General features: G+C 37.9%; 1 protein-coding gene and 1 non-coding gene across 4 annotated transcripts in view; both read right to left on the minus strand.

Moving 5' to 3' along the window:
* LOC126183880 (mothers against decapentaplegic homolog 3-like) overlaps positions 1 to 15,195 on the minus strand; it is a 216,129-nt gene extending 200,934 nt beyond the window's left edge. Inside the window, exon 1 of one of the 3 annotated variants that reach the window (XM_049926184.1) lies at positions 14,466 to 15,195. In XM_049926184.1, the coding sequence (XP_049782141.1) occupies positions 14,466 to 14,662 (197 nt within the window). In that variant the 5' untranslated portion in view covers positions 14,663 to 15,195. Of the gene's footprint in view, positions 1 to 13,754; positions 13,912 to 14,465 lie in introns of those variants that run through there. The other 2 variants (XM_049926183.1, XM_049926185.1) reach the window with 2 other exon arrangements.
* Trnaa-cgc (transfer RNA alanine (anticodon CGC)) lies at positions 173 to 245 on the minus strand. The gene has a single exon. It is a non-coding gene; the product is annotated as a tRNA-Ala (tRNA).
* Positions 15,196 to 15,736: the final 541 nt, after the last annotated feature.

Here is a 15,736-nt window from a genome sequence, read left to right on the forward strand (position 1 = left end):
GGGAGGAGGAGATTGGTGTTTAACGTCCCGTCGACAACGAGGTCATTAGACACGGAGCGCAAGCTCGGGTGAGGGAAGGATGGGGAAGGAAATCGGCCGTGCCCTTTCAAAGGAACCATCCCGGCATTTGTCTGAAGCGATTTAGGGAAATCACGGAAAACCTAAATCAGGATGGCCGGAGACGGGATTGAACCGTCGTCCTCCCGAATGCGAGTCCAGTGTGCTAACCACTGCACCACCTCGCTCGGTTTACAGGGGGAGGGATAGGGAGGGATGTGGAAAAGGAAGGCATGCAGCCTGGAAAGGAAAGAGAGCGGCACTAGTTCAGGGTCCTGTGTTCATCACACACATATCCACAAAAGAGTTGTGGACCCCTGGGAGGGATCTATTTGATGCATACATTAATCAGTTTTTCATTTTATTTATTTATATTCTTTTTTATTTCAGAAAAATGTATAATTTCCATTATGGCAGAGAGAAGCTCCGACCCTAATGTTTGGATAAAGTGGCCAGAGGAATATGATACAGGAGAACAACTTCTCAACTGTGATAATAACATTAGTGACTGTGATAGCGAAAATCTACTATTAGAAAATCATAGCTCTCAGACAGAATAGGGGCAAGTGAATGATAAGAGAAAGGTGAGGATACTGATTTAAAGGAATTCATAGGAATTGAAGGAACCACTAATTGGAGTAAAAAAAATCTGAAAATGCGATCTCATAATATAATAAGTTACTTACCAAGACTGAAAGACAAAGCTAATGACGTTAAAACAAAAATAACATACACTGTGACTATTTGTTGATGATGGAATAATCAATATTCAGAAAATGAAGAATAATTTCTCCAGACACACAAATGCTAATCTGACACTTGAAATTGAAATTATCGCCCTGATTCAATTCATTTTTCTTACCGGTTCTTGCTGTTTTAGCAGTACAAGTGCTAAAACGTGCGGGATAACTCCAAAGGATGTGGAATAGAAGTTTGCTACTTAACAATGAGAGAAAAGAGATCTCGTTTTCTGATGTGATGTCTCTTCTTTGGTAACTACAGCACAAGACAGACAGCAGACGGAAGAAAATAGATACTCTGGCTCTAATTCGTAAATTATGAAACAATTTATAAAGAATTTTCAGCACAATTTCACACCAAGGGAATGCCTCACAGTTGATGAACAATGCTTTCTTATAGGGAGAAGTGTTCCTTCTGGCAGCTTATTCCAAGCAAACCTCCCAAATACAACGTAAAAGTATCCGCACTTATGGATTGTAAAACAATTAAATAATAGAAAAACAATTAAAATTGTTCAAAAGAGTAAAGGCCACTGGACTTGATGGGATACGAGTTCGATTTTACATAGAGTATGCAAAGGAACTTGCCCCCCCTTCTTGCAACGGTGTACCGCAGGTCTCTAGAAGAGCGTAGCATTCCAAAGGATTGGAAAAGGGCACAGGTAATCCCCGTTTTCAAGAAGGGACGTCGAACAGATGTGGAGAACTATAGACCTCTATCTCTAATGTCGATCAGTTGTAGAATTTTGGAACACATATTGTGTTCGAGTATAATGGCTTTTCTGGAGACTAGAAATCTACTCTGTAGGAATCAACATGGGTTTCGAAAAAGACGATCGTGTGAAACCCAGCTCACGCTATTCGTCCATGAGACTCAGAGGGCCATAGACACGGGTTCCCAGGTAGATGCCGTATTTCTCGACTTCAGCAAGGCATTCGATACAGTTCCCCACAGTCGTTTAATGAAAAAAGTAAGAGCATATGGACTATCAGACTAATTGTGTGATTGGATTGAAGAGTTCCTAGATAACAGAACGCAGCATGTCATTCTCAATGGAGAGAAGTCTTCCGAAGTAAGAGTGTCGTAGGACCGTTGCTATTCACAATATACATTAATGACCTTGTGGATAACATCGGAAGTTCAGTGACGCTTTTTGTGGATGATGCTGTAGTATATCGAGAGGTTGTAACAATTGAAAATTGTACTGAAATGCAGGAGGATCTGCAACGAATTGACGCATGGTGCAGGGAGTGGCAATTGAATCTCAATGTAGACAAGTGTAATGTGCTGCGAATACATGGAAAGAAAGATCCTTTATCATTTAGCTACAATATAGCAGGTCAGCAACTGGAAGCAGTTAATTCCATAAATTATCTGGGAGTAGGCATTAGGAGTGATTTAAAATGTAATGATCATATAAAGTCGATCGTCGGTAAAGCAGATGCCAGACTGAGATTCATTGGAAGAATCCTAAGGAAATGCAATCCGAAAACAAAGGAAGTAGGTTACAGTACACTTGTTCGCCCACTGCTTGAATATTGCTCACCAGTGTGGAATCCGTACCATATATGGTTGATAGATGAGATAGAGAAGATCCAACGGAGAGCAGCGCGCTTCATTACAGGATCATTTAGTAATCGCAAAAGCGTTACGGAGATGATACATAAACTCCAGTGGAAGACTCTGCAGGAGAGATGCTCAGCAGCTTGGTATGGGCTTTTGTTGAAGTTTCGAGAACATACCTTCACCAAGGAATCAAACAGTATATTGCTCCGTCCTACGTACATCTCGCGAAGAGACCATGAGGATAAAATCAGAGAGATTAGAGTCCACACAGCCCACAACAATCTTTCTTTCCACGAATAATACAAGACTGGAATAGAAGGGAGAACCGATAGAGGTACTCAAAGTACCCTCCCCCACACGCTGTCAGGTGGCTTGCGGAGTTTGGATGTAGATGTAGATGTAAAATGACGTACTCAATCAATTTTGAGTGTATTGTGGAAAACAGGAATCTGGACGTAATTTAGTCAGCAATGCCACAAAAGATGATGTCCTTCACCCTGAAAAACCAATTTATGGCTCTAATAGGAATATTACTAGTGATAACTGGTTTTCCAGCATTCTTCGTGTGAAAGCATTATTTTGAAAAATATATACATGGTAAAGCAAAATTCATGCACTCAGGCTTCGCAGTGCGACTCCTCACATGCCAGCGATAAAAAAAATCTCGCTCAAAAAATTTCGTCTGGCAGGTACATCCGGCAGAAAAAGGACGTTAAAGAGTGGCAATCTGGCAACACTATAACCACATGTAGGGTAACTACCTCTGCCCACAGATGTTAGTACTGCTGTACAATTGGTGCAGTGGATAGAGTTTTGGATTAGCATGCTGGAAGTCGATGGCTCGATTCTGGGTTGAGGCATATGTTTTTTATTTGGTAAATGTAGTCCAGGTGGTACAGTATCTGGCACCTTAATCGTCAACAGTGATTGCAGTGGGTCCTCTAGAAAACATTTTCACTTCCTACAATCATAGAAATGGAAGATTGGTCAGCTTTGAAAGAAGTCCTTTCCACGTCGTGGGCATAAACTTATTCACACCACTTCATCTACTATGTAGATGCGAAACCTGTTTTCTTTGTACCCTCCTTCAATTGTCCCACAGATTAGTACCAACAATTATTATTCTTGCCTCGTTCAGGTCCATTATGTTTTGCTAGGGCCTTACGTTACCAGTGGGATTTGCAACATGCTTTGCGAATAATGTCCAAACTCTGTTACTATTTGTGTGTGTTATCACCATGGTCCCTCTAATTACGCCTTTCAGCACTGAGTCAGGTAACTGCATGTTGTTTAGTATGTATCTCAATGGATTATGATTATTGTTTTTATTACTCTATTGATGGGATTGTGGAAACATCCTGTCTGTTACCATTAGGGAAACAGCGTAATTCGAAACCGAACATTTCACAGTTAGCGGTGTCGGGATGAATCATTCAGAACAATATCTGTCAAGGGGTAAAGCGCATTATGTGGAACAGCACACAGAACTGATGGCGTGTTTATACTGTATTCACTGTGCACCAGACAGGGACTAGTTGCGAGCAGAGTAACACGTTCATAACAGAATCCAATGGTTCCAACAACAACAGGAAGCCAACGATGACTACGTGAACACCGTAATTTGGTCAGATGAAGCATTCACTCACGAGGGTGTCTTCAATATGTACAATGCCCACCACTGGTGTGTTGTTAACTCTCACAACGTCACCTGCGACCGTGAATATCACGTTCGCTTTGCTATCAACGTCTGGGCCGTAATATTGGGCAACTGGTGTTAGGGCCCCTACATGTTGCCTGACCGGTTGACTGCACAAAGATATCCTGCATTTTTCTAAAACTATCAGCCCAATGCGCTGGAAGATATTCCACTACACATTCAGCAGAGGACACAGTTCCAACACGATGGTGCACCTCTGCACTCTGTAATTAATGTGTGACCGTATTTGGACAGAACATTTCCAGAGAAATTGCTTGGACATGGAGGTCCAGTTGCATGGCTACCGTGTTCACCTGACCTAAATCCCCTGGATTTCTTCCCGTGGGGACACCTGAAGGAGCACATGTACTCTACTCTGCTGATGACTGTGGAGGAATTGGTAGCACGTGTTTGTGCTGCTCTTGTTACTTTGCAGCTTTGCTGCAAAAGGTCTAGAGCTGTATGATCTGGCAGATTGTGCAATGTTTGAAAGTGCAGGGAGGTCGCTTTGAGCATCTGTTGTTCCGAGGACAATGTATTCTGTTGTGAAGGTCATACTGTCATTAAAATGGGACATTATTATTGTCACTCACTGCTAATGTGCGACATCTGAGCGCTCACATTACATGTAGTATAAATTACAAGTAGATGGTGTGTTATTGTACTGTGCTGTCTGTTTTTAGCATCTCGAAATTGATATTGTTTTTGTAGTTATCCTGTCCTATGACAGATCATTTGTTTCAACTGTCTATTTCTTATTTGTCTAACAAAGAATTTGTTATGTCCAGCATTACAAAATGTAAATGAAGGATACATGTTACCTAAGAAACAGTGTACATTACAGTATGAAATATCAGAATGAAATTAGCAAATTAAAAAATGCAGTGTAACCCGGGATCGAACCCTAGACCTCCTGCATGCGAACCTAAAACTTTATCCACTGTGCCAATTGTACAGCACAACTAATTCCTGCTGACAGAGGTAGTTACCATACATGTGGGTACAGTGTTGCCAGATTGCCACTCTTTAACATACTTTTTCTGCCAGATGTACTCGCCACACAAAATTTTGAGAGAGAAATTTTGTTATTGCTAAATAAATAAATAAATGTCATGTGACTAGGGCCTCCCATCGGGTAGACCGTTCGCCGGAAGCAAATATTTCGATTTGACGCCACTTCGGCTACTTGCGCATCGATAGGGATGAAATAATGATGATTAGGGCAACACAACAGCCAGTCCCTAAGCGGAGAAAATCTCCGACCCAGCCAGGAATCGAACCTGGGCCATTAGGATTGACATCCTGTCAGGCTGTCCACTCAGCTACCGGGGGCGGACTTTTTATAGCTGGTATGGGAGGAGTCGTGCTGGGAAGTCCAAGTGCGCGAATTTTGTTTCACCCTGTATATAAGAGGGAACTGCCAAAAGATTTCCTCCACTTCAGTTTTTGGTCTTCAAAAAAGTAAGACTCCGCAAACCCAAAAGAAGAACAAATCCTTTCAGCTTCATTTTCACATGCGGGAATAGTGCAAAGTTACAGGGACCAAGTTCTGGACTGTAAGGAGGGTGTTCACGAAGTTTCATTCCTCTACCCTTCAAATATTTGGCGTACACTTTGGCGTGGTGAGCTGAAGCGTCATCACGATGAAGGAACCAAGTGTCCATTCTTGACTTCAGTCACAGGTTCTTCAAAGATTGGATGACTTTGGGCAGGCACTGCTCAGTGTATCACTCAGCTGTGACTGTGTTCTGTGTGTCCAAAACAACATGTTCCTTAATTCCGTTCAATTTGAAAAAAAAAAAAAAAAAAAAAAAAAAAAAAAAAAAAAAAAAAAAAAAAAAAAAAAAAAAAAAACAGTTATCATTTTCTTCTTTACTGATCGTGATTTTCTGGCAGTTATTGGCTGTGTTGTCACCTTCAAAGACCCAAGCTTTTTTTTTTAGTCTTAGTCAGCACATCATAATAGTACAGCCAAGTCTCATCACCTGTCATGATGTTATACACATACTGAAGAGTGTCCTCTAGAAAACTTCTTTAACATCCCTCGGCACCAAGTCACATGTCAGCACCCAGAGACAACAAAGTTTCTTTACTTGCAAATGACCACACAGAATAGAACAAATTGCTAGTGCATTTAGTCCTAAGGTATCCTCCATCTGCTTAGAGGTCACTTGCCTGTGTTCATCTAGCATTTTCCTCACAGCATCAACATATTCCTCTGTAACTGATGATTGTGGCCTTCCTGTCCTCTCGGTATCCTCCAGAGTGAAAGTTCCTCTTTGGAATTCTGTGTACCACATGAATATAGTTGTACAATATGGAAACACATCATCGAGTGCAAGTGTCATTTCTTCAAAGCACTGGTCTACGTTCAGACCGTTCGCAAAGTTGTACCGCTAAACTGCCCGAATCTCACTTCGTGCTGACGATGCCATAAAAAGCACTTCATACCCTACTAGTGAACGACTGCGCTTACAGACTTGGCACAGCAGCTACAATGCAAGTATGAAATATTCTCTGAGCACAACAGCAATTAGCTTCCTGCGACTTATAATTGCATCCTATTGCAAAACTTTCCTAGTACCCTTTGTATTTATGGGAATTGTATAAACACCCTGATCTCCCCCTCCCCCCCTCCCTCCCACTGTCCATCTCCTCTTCTCCCCCCTTTCACCACCCATCTCCTCGCATCTCTCTCTCTCTGAGCTTGAGCCTTGTTTACTGTTACTGCACGTGAAACCTTGATTGGGAAATAATGAACTCACTTAAAATGAATGGGTAAATTGGTAGGGATTATTAACCCTCCAGTGGTCGTGCCTAAAAAGTTACATGATAGGTCATGTCCGTGACAATAGTCATCCATTGAGTTTTTCCAATGTTATATGACTACAATCTATTATCTTTATACTGTTGTACTACTGCCATAATATGTAATTTAAAAAAAGCAAATTATATCTTAAAAAGCTTCACTGTTAAACAAATATTAATCTTAGTTTGTATAAAAATGAGTACAGATATGAAACATAAAATATTAGTAAAACATAAATTTGATGATATACCAGTTGAATTTTACAAAATTAATAAATGAAAATACAATCTCTTGAAACAGTCATTCCACACATTGAAACAATGAGCTTAGCATATCCACTTTAGACAGTTTGAGCAAGACCTCCTTGCATTTTTGCTTTTCACTTGGCCACAGAACTGGCATCTTCCCCTAGAACCTACAGGCCAGTGTTCAGGTTGACTGAATTTTAGTACATCTGTCTCGAGTATAAGGGTACCGCTTTTCCTAATTTCAACTGTCACCTTAAAATGTTTGATGTGCCTTTGAATCTGGGATGAAACCAGCTCTCATCGAAATGATTGTGTAAAATTATCTTGTTTGAATGTTTTATAGCCACTATTCATTAAGTATATGCACAATGCATCTTATCCCAGACAAGTTCAGAAGATCAAAGAAAATAACGGCATACCATCTCCATCACCAAAGAATAGTGTACGCAGAGCTGTTCCACTACACCATCACCAACTTTTGTCTGGTTGTAAAAAGCGGCTATTTTGGGTTTCCTTATATCTCCAGTAGATGCATCAATTGAATCATCCTCGACCATTGAAGATATCAAAATCACGGATTTGTCCTTTCAAACAATGGAAAATCCAGGATGGAAGGTAACAGTATTGTGAAAAGGGAAGTTGCCACTCACCAAATAGCGGAGATGCTGAGTGGCAAATAGGTGCAAAAAAAAAAAAAAAAAGACTGTCACAAATATAGCTTTCAGTGGTTTCAGACGATGGAGAGGTGTATTCAACGTGGCAGAAATTACTTCGAAAAAATTAAATAGGTAAAGTTGTATTGCAAAACTTCCCCGATACCCTTTGTATTTAGTAATCGTGATGCATTGCTGGGTTCATTACTATAAAGTACTGTTCTAATCTCCTGTTTTGTTGATTGGTTGAGAGACCTATCTTGAGGCTGAAAAGATGATATTTGGGGAAGTTCTCCTATTAAGTCTGCACTACATAGCCAGGTACAAGTACCGTAAGCACATGTGGAGATGTACAACGAGAAGGTGAAGGGTACTATAGTGCCATCTTAGATAAAAGCAACATAAGTGAACAATATGTAGAGACTGATGTGTTCCATCATGTTCTATGTAGTATATATGCATTAATGTAACAAAAATGGCTGTCAAAACACTACAAGTACAACATTTTCCGTTTACAAAACAACAGAAATATAACCTAATTTAACACAACAGTTGCAGATAATACAGTGTATGTAGAATGAAGTCTATGTTATTATGTTGGCGGAGGCAGATATGGGTATACCACAATAATTCCACACATTACAAATGCTCAAGACGTACACAATGCGAGAGTCTACATAATTCTAAGAGATTGTCAAAAAATTTATTTATTAACACAAGGCGCAGATATCTGTTAAGTGAAAAAAATATGGAGAGGTTATATAATATTAATTTATTCAGTCTTATCGTAAAAAAAGTAAAACCACTGAGGGACCTATTCTGAACTTAAGAAGATCCCATCTGAGAAAGTTGTGTTATGAAGTTGTGTTTGCAGCTTGATGTCTATGTTAATACCCTGTAATCTAAGTATAATAATATGTGGCCCATTATCCATACGATATTATTCACTCTTATTATTACAATGTCTGTTCTTTCAGACATGCACACACATTGGTGGCTATCTGCAGCTGTAGTAATATTATGGAATTTAGCTGCAATTGCAAATAATTTTGACATCACCTGTATCAGGCATGCAGATAATTCCTTTTGGTGATACATAAAAAATTGTGCTGGCACAAATGTTCATGTCCAAGGAATGATTTCCACACTTAATACAGCCGATATCAAAAATATTCACAACTGGGAAGAAATTTTGTACTATTCACTCTGTTATACTGCACAATGAAATGGTGTACAGTGTATATACATATTGTAACTGCAATTATTGAGTCGTGTGTATTCAAAACTGTCTAGTATATACTGTGACTGGTTTATTTCCACTACTTTACTCAATTTTATCTTGCCATTTAGAATTGTAAACATGACTATGACAAAGCATTTTGCTCTATTAACTGATGTAGACACTGGTTTCTATTACATGGCATGCACTCTTACTACTATTTTGGAACAATTAATTTTATCTGTTCTTCATTTTATGAACACTGGTCTGTAGCCTTCTGCATAAGTATGTTTCATTCAGTCGGTATATTAGTTCTGTAAATATTAGCAGTTCCTGTTTACTGTAATGTAATCACGTATCTTGACACGCTGCTAACAAATGATCAGGGAAGTGAATATTATATTCAAATGTTCTACTTTTTTATGTTATACTTTTTGACACAGTCCACACCCACAAGAATGATCTCATTTTTGGGTCTACAGAATGAGAACTGAATGTAATCTAATTTCTCTTCAGATCTGAAGATGGCCCTACAACTGGCTGAAACCAGTAATCTATCCTTCCTTGTGATCCTGGGAAAGAAAAAGTTTTCCAAAAGAAGACCACAGCACTATATTTAAGAACTTACTCGTCAAAGAATTTTACAAATTTGTGACCTAAAGTACCATAATTAACAGAAACACTGCTACTCTATTAAAAACAAGTTTATTTTCTTAATATGTTATTCAGCTGTTTTTCAAGTAATGTAACGACTTCCCGCCTCCAAAGCTGATGTCGCGAATACACACTCATGCCGTGGCACTCGACTCTGATGTACGCCAGTGAGAATCCCAGTGGTGGAAATTTTCACTGCCAGTGTTTGGCCAGCAATGGAGGATGGACAGTGCGTAAGGTTCTCAACAAAAATTCTCTGTGTCACTGTCCAGGATATCATCTACATCTACATACACACTCCACAATCCTCTGTCTGATGCATGGTAGAAGGTATTTTGTACCACCACCAGTCATTTCCTTTCCTGTTCTGCTCGCAAATGGAGGGAAGGAAAAACCATTGTCTATATGCCTCCATAAGAGCGCTAATTTCTCTTACATTTGGGGTCTTTACATTGGTGGCAGTAGATTTGTTATGCAGTCAGCTTCAATGTCAGTTATCTAAATTTTCTGAATAGTGCCTCACAACACAAGCATCATTGTCCCTGCTTCCATGTGATTTTACAAAGCATTGATCGAATCTACAAGTAACAAATCTAGCAGCACCCCTCTAAATTGCTTTAATGCCTTCCTTTAATGCAACCTGGTGTGGATTCCGCACACTAGAGCAGTACCTGAGAATGGGTAGCACTAGCGTTCTATACGTGGTCCTTATGTAGATGAGCTGCACTTTCCTAAAATTCTCTCAATAAACTGAAGTCAACCATTCACTTTCCCTATAACTGTCCTGGTATGCCCATTCCCTTTCCTATGCCCAGATATTTAATCGACATGACTGTGTCATGCAGCACACAGAATTTATTTGTATTAACATACATTTCCCTACATTTAGAGCACACTGCCATTCTTCACTGCTAATAGTGTGGACTTAAACAAAATGTATTTTCTAAGGTTAGGTTGAATTTGGTGTGAACCATTTTAAACCTGATCAGTTATTGTCTTTGGTAGCATGTTGTTGTTGTTGTTGGCATAGTCCTCAGTCCTAAGACTGTTCTGATGTGGCTCTCCACATCATTAATCTCTCCTGTGCAAGTCTCTTCATTTCGTGCACCTGCTGCAGCGTATACCGATTTGCAACTGCTTGCTGTATTCAAGCTTCGGATTCCATCTACATTTTTTTAAAAACTCCATCCTGTCTTCTAGTGACAAACTGGTGATCCCTTGATGCCTCAGGATGTTCTATGAATAATCCCCTTCCTTCAGTCAAGCTGTGCCATAACTTTCTTTTCTTTCCAAGTTGATTCAATATGTCCTCATTAGTTATCCAGTCTTGCAGTAGAAAAGAAACATAAAACAAACACCTCATGTTGTTGTTGTTTTGGCAGTGGTGGTAATACAGATAGCACGATCATAATTGTTGGAGAACACAGTTTCTTTGACAACATCCTGACAAAGATCAAAAGGTTATAGTTGGTAGCTTGAATTTTTATCGTAATTTGATGTGGCAAGGATATGGAGGCCATTTTACATACACATCAGTGTTTTCACTTATATTTCTACATTCTTATTAACCTCTGTTAGGGAATTGAAAATTGACCATCTGCTCGTACCTGACAAGAATTCAAAGAAGGGGTTATCAGCAGCTGTGGTTTTTGTAAACAATCATTGTAATGTAGCATGAATAATCTATGGAGGAAACAGAAAAATCTGATTGCAGAGTGAACAGTGTCACAGATCTCATGATTTACAATTCAGCATGGAACTGATACCGAACTCCACAAAAAGACAGGTGCAGATAAAAAGTATGTTTCCTTACGTTTGACTATGGCTGACCCTATCCATTGCTCTAGATCTATCCTAATATAGAAACACTGAAGTTCAAAATAGGTACAAGGATCTAACCTTTGAAGGATCATTCCAATTTAGAGGCACAAAAATTCAATAGATAAAGCACTGTGTGAAACTCCTAACACAGAGACCATAATGTTACAATTTCTGTGTAAAATCACAATCGAACTAATATGCAACATAAGTTTATGTTTCATATCACTCGCTAACCATCACACTGTGCAGACAATACCACAATTGACAGAATCTTGCATAGGTTATGACATAGCTCAATAGACAGATCAGGCTTTTAAAAACATTTAATTGTGATTTTTTATTAATTGTATTAGAGCCAATCCACAAGAAATGAACATGATTGGCAACACCCAAAGAGAAAAGAAATTCTTGTTAACAGTATTGTTTGACAAGTATGTCCACCTCGTAACAAATATAGTGTGCCCAGTCTGTGATAAGCTATTGTTGATTTTTGAGGAATACAGATCTGAGTCACTTACACTTAAACAAAGAGAACATTCTTATTTATAAACATATATTAATACAGTAGTCTACTTTTCAAACAGTTTTAAAAATTCCACAAGCATTCCTATATGTAGTTGTCTCAACTTGTCTCACCAATTTAACTTGTTTCACCATGCATCATTTAGAGTTCCTACAGAAAAACTTCAATTGCCACTTTTATAACACAAGAAGCAAAACTTAGTTATAGTGCTTCCCACTCAATAACAAAATTATTAGAAAAAAAACTAAGCAGATATCAAATCATATAACTATATCCGAAAAGACCTGATTTCCATTAGATCAACGAAAGAAATGAATGTTACATCGAAAAATACTTTATTTATACCATTGCTTGCTAGGCCCCAGATTTTTCAATAGACTTCTGAAAGCTGCTCATTCTGTTCCCTACAGTACATTTAAAATTATTTTTGCAGTGTTTTACGAAGAAAGCATACTACCCGCTAAAAGTGTATGAGAAATCACATTTAAGTGACAAAGTTCTGACTAATTACTGTTGTAGTAAGTTGTAACAAATAGTTGGTTAAAAAGTTTCTGCATACATAATTGTCACATTATCAGTAGTAATGTGTCACTGATGTCAATATTATGAAATTTTACATGCCTTATGTATCTTAGCATTATATGTAAACATTTACACCGATATCATGTAAAATGTTCAAAGATGAATAAACTCTATAAAGAATTTCTAGAAACAAAGTTCCAATGCTTTAAATCCATATAATTTGTTTGTGTATATGTAACTTAAGCATAGCTATTTATGGTCTGCATGCTGTAGCCCACAAACCAGAATTCATATGACTACAAACATTTTAATTTTTTAGACATTACAAATTGTAACTTTGTTATGTTTGTTCATTTTGTAAATAGCTGATCTCTCCCTGATAGTTATGTTTATTTTGCAATGATACATCTTCCACATCCCATACAAACTGTACAAAAATGTACTGATATACTCAATAGGATGAATAAATAATCAATCAATTCAAAAACTCCACACTGAAATTGACATATATGAGCAATAATGGGACTCTTTACTGGACCAATTTATTTTAGTATTACACTTTGAAATGTCTTCCAGATTACAGGACCACATTTACGGAAAACATCAGAGCCACAAATGCCCCCTTTTATAAAATAAATTGCAACATCTCTCAGTTTTTAAACAACAAATAATATGAAATTCACTAACACAAAACATTTAGAAATAAATAGAGTAATATAGCAGCATGCCAGTATAACAAGATTTGTGATGCATAACACTTGTATGCAAAAACTCAATACTGGTTTATGAATTTATGGAACCTTTGTTGCATCTGTACTATAAACACTTCTTTACGATGCACAAGACACAAAGGTCCTACACTATTATACAGTAGATATTCCTTCATCCTTCCAAACATGGAAAATCTGTCTTAATAAAGATATTGTTCAAGCTTAAACAAACAATTTTTGTTGTGTTACCACAGTTTTGATTATTTGTTTGATTTTAAGAACCACAATAACAGAATTAATTTCTTATTGATCACTATATCCCTTTCCAATACCAATGCAGTACATGTAGGTGACACAATTAATGTATAAAGCATGAATATTTCTTTTTGGAGCCTCTCTAAACACAGTGTTTAATGTAATCAATGAAACATGCTATCTTCCATTTCAAAATAACACAACATATGATCAGTTTTTAGTATCTCATATCAGATTTTTAAACCAAAATTCAAAACCTTCATTAGTACATTATGCTTACCTAATTTCTAGCATACATCCTATGACACTTCCCTCGTGGTAATTACAATCCGTTAGTGACAACTGTACATGTGTTTGAATGATACAATAGACAGTTTACTCAAATACATACACGTTATACTATCTGTATGGATGGCATGCTCTTCTGTTCTTTACTTGGATCTATTAATATACAAGGATATTTTCGGTAGTAGAGTTATTGAGTACAATTGTCAAAGAACATTTTAGAGAGATCTTTGTTACAGCATGATAATATAGTGCACAAGTTCCAAGTAGTAACACTAATATAAACTGTATTGTGTTCAACTGCAAAATAAAACAAAATGAATAATTTATTTATTTTCTTTTACAATGTCGTCCAAACAACGAGTTTTATGAGCGTAAGGGTGGAGAGGGCTTACAGCAACCAGTGAATTTTGTAAATACACTTCACAGTCCACAAATAACATGGACCTTTAAAGTAGTCTGAGAGGCAGATAGCTTAGAGATTTACTATCTACAAGCGATCAAATAGTACCTTCAAAGAGGCGACGAATGAGTTAAAAAGCCGCGTTTTACTTCAGAAAGATTGTTTGCCATTTATAAACAAATGACGAGAAAAGTACCGAAAACATAAAATTTCTCAACTGCGTCACGAATGCTGAAGACTTCACAAGCTATATGTTGTTTGTAAGTCATATTCTGTAACTGAAACTTTCTCGGCTACACTTACCTAGGGATGGTGATGCATCTGGTATTGATGTCTTGTGTTGTAATTGCTTTCTCGAGTTCTTCCAATCCTCCTGTCTTTTTCAGTTTCTTCACTAAACTTTTCACTGCTTTCTCGCTCCACTTATCCTCGCCTTCCCCTTTCTTCCACCCTAATAATCTTTTCACAATTGGAGGTGTAAACGGGAGCATAGACGTCATAGTCACACTCGGTCCTGGTGTCGGAATTCCAAACTTGTGTTTCTAATCAACACCGCGGAACAAATGTCATCAGGCATATCCTGCATTCACGTTATTTTATGAAACATTTTTGCATAAAATAAATGCATTACTGTCACACAGACTAAATTCGACAAGTGATTTATTTATAGTGCGTAAGAGATACAACAAAAACGACTTGTGAACGCGACCGTCGAAAAAAAGAAGAAAAAAAACAACAGTCTTTCGCAGCACTGGTTCTTTTTCCAGCAACACGCATCTACCTTCTCAACACACGAAAATATACACTACAGCCTACACCTTCTACCTTAGCTTACTAACAGACGATTGGCAGCAAAACATACAGCCAACATTGACAAACTGAAAATGGCCCTAATTGTTTTTGCATAAACACGAACTTTCACTGTGACAGACAGTACGGTACTTCGGTTATATGATCCATATTTAAAAATACATTGTGATTAAAGTTCCTCGTAAAGAAAGAAGTTTTCACATACACATTTAGAAATGCGTTATGAGTCATGTTATGCACCTTGAGAGACGTATGACAAATCATTGTTGCCTCGCTTTGCGGTTATCGCGATCCATTGACTACGAAAACAAGACCTACTTAGTGGCTATAAAACGTTATCAAAAATATACGGTTGAATGTTGTGAATAATTCTTCACTGAACAGCTCCAAAACTCTCGGAGCAGTATCCGCAAAGGATAGTTTAAGTACACAACTGTAGCTTCGGCTACACCCTAAGTAAAAGATATGAATATTAAGATCTATCTGTGTTTTAGTCTTATTCTCTTATGTGCATACGCAGACAGGTATAGAGGACTTCTGATGCCGACGGAGAAAAAAATATCCTCCCCCACCCCCCATCCGACTAGAAATACAGGTATTTCTTAAAGTCTGCCTAACATTCGGACATATTTTTTGTTTGTGCAATACTTAACCACCACTACCATTAACTATAAAGTCAGATTATGAGAAACCTGTACCACAATCAAAAGAAGACTGTGATCATCCGTTCTTCTTTCATATAAACATACAGTCAGTGAGAAATA

Source organism: Schistocerca cancellata, chromosome 4 (genome assembly GCF_023864275.1).
Source record: "Schistocerca cancellata isolate TAMUIC-IGC-003103 chromosome 4, iqSchCanc2.1, whole genome shotgun sequence".
Classification (NCBI taxonomy): domain Eukaryota; kingdom Metazoa; phylum Arthropoda; class Insecta; order Orthoptera; family Acrididae; genus Schistocerca; species Schistocerca cancellata.